Below are 2,907 nucleotides of genomic sequence, written 5' to 3'. Positions count from 1 at the left end.
CATGATCTTAGAACTAGGAGAAGCTGAACAAACCAGAGATGACTTAGTGGCTATAGGTATAGACCATAAGGAAACCATTAAAACCCTCAAAGAAGAAAGAAATGATCTCTTTACAGTAATTGCAGACCTAAGGGAAACAATAGACAGACCGGAGATTAAGTCAAAACCTGAAAATTCTGGAAAAGGAAAGGAGATAGCCAGTGAGGAACACATTAGGGTTAAAAATGAGTTGAAAGCTGCTAGAACTAGGATATGTGGTGAACTCGAGAAAAATAGGTAGCTTCAAGCTGAATTGAAGAAAGTAAAAAGTGATCTTGAGAAATCTCTCAAGTTGACTTGGTCCTCAGATGATGTCACTCCCATGTACTTCAACAATAGTGGAAACAAGGAGGGAATCGGGTTCCAAAAGGAGAAAACTCCTTACAACCCTCACAGCAAGTACATCACAGTTCCTGATAACTGGTTGTGTACACACTATGGGAACAACGAGCACTTCAAAGAATATTTCTAGGCCAGGGCTCAATCTGTTCAGAAAAACAAAGTGTTTACTGAAAAAGTGACTACTAATAGGAGACCAGGTACCTATCGCAAGAAACCAATGTTGCCTGCATGGACTAGAAAAGCCCTTATCCATCCCTTTATCATAACAAGGGACCCAAACTAGTTTGGGTTCCTAAATCTAACCCATAATTTATATATGCAGGGAATAGTGGGAGGAAGAGGACTACAATGGACCATGAACATTTGTTGCTCAAAGCACATGAATGGAAGCACCATGGACTCTCTCTCACTGAAATCCTTGCAGGAAGGGAATATATCCTTTAGAAAAAGGGGGTATATTCTCGGTTTTGGAAAAGTTGGAAAACTGCTTTGACACTCAATTGAACGTGTCTATGTGTATGACCTAAAGTACAGTCTCCTGAGTCTCTCTTAAATCTGTGATAAAGGGATCAATGTAGAGTTCTTATCAAAAGTGTGCACAGTTACCAATCCGGTAATTGGTAAAGTGGTCTTAGTAGCCAAAAGACACAAGCACATATACGTTGCTAACTTTTGAATCTCTACAAGCTAGTGATATGATATGCTTGAAGTCAGTTGATGATGACGCAGAAATTTGGCATAAAATATTGGGGCATGCGAGCTTCTCACTTTTAAATAAATTGATTCAAAAGGACCTGGTTCATGATCTGCTAAATTTAAGATTCACTTGAACAATGTTCTTAGAACAAAGGATGAGATTTACGAGGTATTTGTGGCATTTGTCAAGAAGATCCAAGTGAAGATGGAATTGAAGGTAGCATGCATCAGATCTGACCACGGGACAGAATTTGACAATGCCAAATTTGATGAGTTTGTTATGAAAATGGGATCACTCACAACTTCTCAGCACCAATGACTCCACAGCAAAATGGTGTTGTTGAAAGAAAGAATATAACTCTAGAAGACATGGTATGGACAATGTTCATTGACAGTGGAATCGCCAAAAATTTCTGGGCAGAAGCAACAAACATTGCTTGCTACTTGGTGAACAGGTGTATGATCAGGTCCCTCCTAAACAAAACCCCTATGAGCTACTCAATGGAAGAAAACCAAAGATAACTCATCTGAGAATCTTTGGATGAAAATGTTATGTTATCAACAATGGGAAGGACCATCTTAGGAAGTTTGATGCAAAAAGCCCCCTCAAAGCAAAACGCACAAAATCTACAACAAAATGGAACATTGTGTGGAAGGAAGTGTTCATGTGCTATTCAACGAGACATCCTCCTCCAAAAAAAGAGGAAACAGTGATGATTAAGATAATGAACCACTTTTGGTCCCTGGGAAATATCTGGGGTTTTAAATGGGAAGGCTGATTTGATGAGTAAGATGAAGGAGATAGGTGAGAAATAATGCAACATCCTCTTCTACTTCTCAAGAGGAAATTGGTACTTCCATTACTACCCCTGAAGCAGAAGAAAGAGTTGGAGATGCAGTGCAAGGCACTCCCCAAGTAACAGAATAAGGAGTGCAGGGAAATCCATTTAACTTACCCAGTTTCTCTACCAATCAAACTTCAGTCCCAAACTGGAAACACAAAATCTCCTATCCACTTGATAATATAATCACCCCCTTGATTCTGGAGTTCAGACAAGATCAAAAACCAGAAATTCCCTAGCCTTCTCAGCATTTCTATCCCAACTAGAACCCAAAAATATCAAGGAAGCCTTGAAGGATGCAGATTGGATTACTGAAATGCAAGAGGGACTGTATCAATTTAAAAGAAACAAGGTATGGCACCTGGTACCTAGACCCTCAAACAGAACAATCATAGGGACCAGGTGGGTATTCAGGAATGAGCTGGATGAACATAGAAATACTACAAGGAACAAAGTAAGGCTTATTGTCCAAGGATACAATCAGGAGGAAGGGATCGATTATGACGAGACTTTTGCCCCATTAGCTCGCATGGAAGCTATTAGGATCAACATTGCCTCTGATTCACATATAGAATTCACCCTATTCCAAATGGATGTGAAGAGTGCCTTCCTGAATGATTTTCTCAAGGAAAAAGTCTATGTCAAGCTACCTCCAGGTTTTTGAACGTCATGTACATCCTGAACATGTATTCAAATTGGATAAAGGCATTGTACAGATTGAAGCAGGCCCCTAGAGCCTGGTACGAGAGACTATCCAAGTTTTACTTGGAAAATGGCTTCACAAGAGGAAAGATAGACAATACATTGTCTTTGAAGAAATGGGGAAGGAACCTGCTCGTTGATCAGATTTATGTGGATGGCATCATATTTGGAGCTACAACTAACTCATTATGTGAAGAATTTGCTAAACTCATGGGAAGTGAATTTGAAATGAGTATAATGGGAGAACTGAATGTCTTCCTAGGTCGTCAAGTGAAGCAATCTATAA

General features: G+C 39.6%; 1 protein-coding gene across 1 annotated transcript; it reads left to right on the top strand.

Annotated features, from left to right (window-relative positions):
* The first annotated feature begins 1,392 nt into the window (after positions 1-1,392).
* Positions 1,393-2,583, top strand: LOC138871147 (uncharacterized mitochondrial protein AtMg00820-like). The gene is made up of 2 exons (XM_070149008.1): positions 1,393-1,524; positions 2,131-2,583. Exons 1-2 carry the CDS (start codon positions 1,393-1,395, stop codon positions 2,581-2,583), a joined length of 585 nt encoding a protein of 194 aa, XP_070005109.1.
* Positions 2,584-2,907: the final 324 nt, after the last annotated feature.

The sequence above is a fragment of the Nicotiana sylvestris genome, chromosome 1 (genome assembly GCF_000393655.2).
Source record: "Nicotiana sylvestris chromosome 1, ASM39365v2, whole genome shotgun sequence".
In the NCBI taxonomy this organism is placed as follows: domain Eukaryota; kingdom Viridiplantae; phylum Streptophyta; class Magnoliopsida; order Solanales; family Solanaceae; genus Nicotiana; species Nicotiana sylvestris.
This window is presented reverse-complemented; position numbering and strand designations above follow the sequence as displayed.

Coding starts and splice junctions, on each gene's coding strand:
- LOC138871147 (XM_070149008.1), top strand. CDS start 1,393: ATGACTCCACAGCAAAATGGTGTTGTTGAAAGAAAGAATATAACTCTA. Junction 1,525..2,130: donor CAAACATTGCTTGCTACTTG/GTGAACAGGTGT, acceptor TCTGGAGTTCAG/ACAAGATCAAAAACCAGAAA.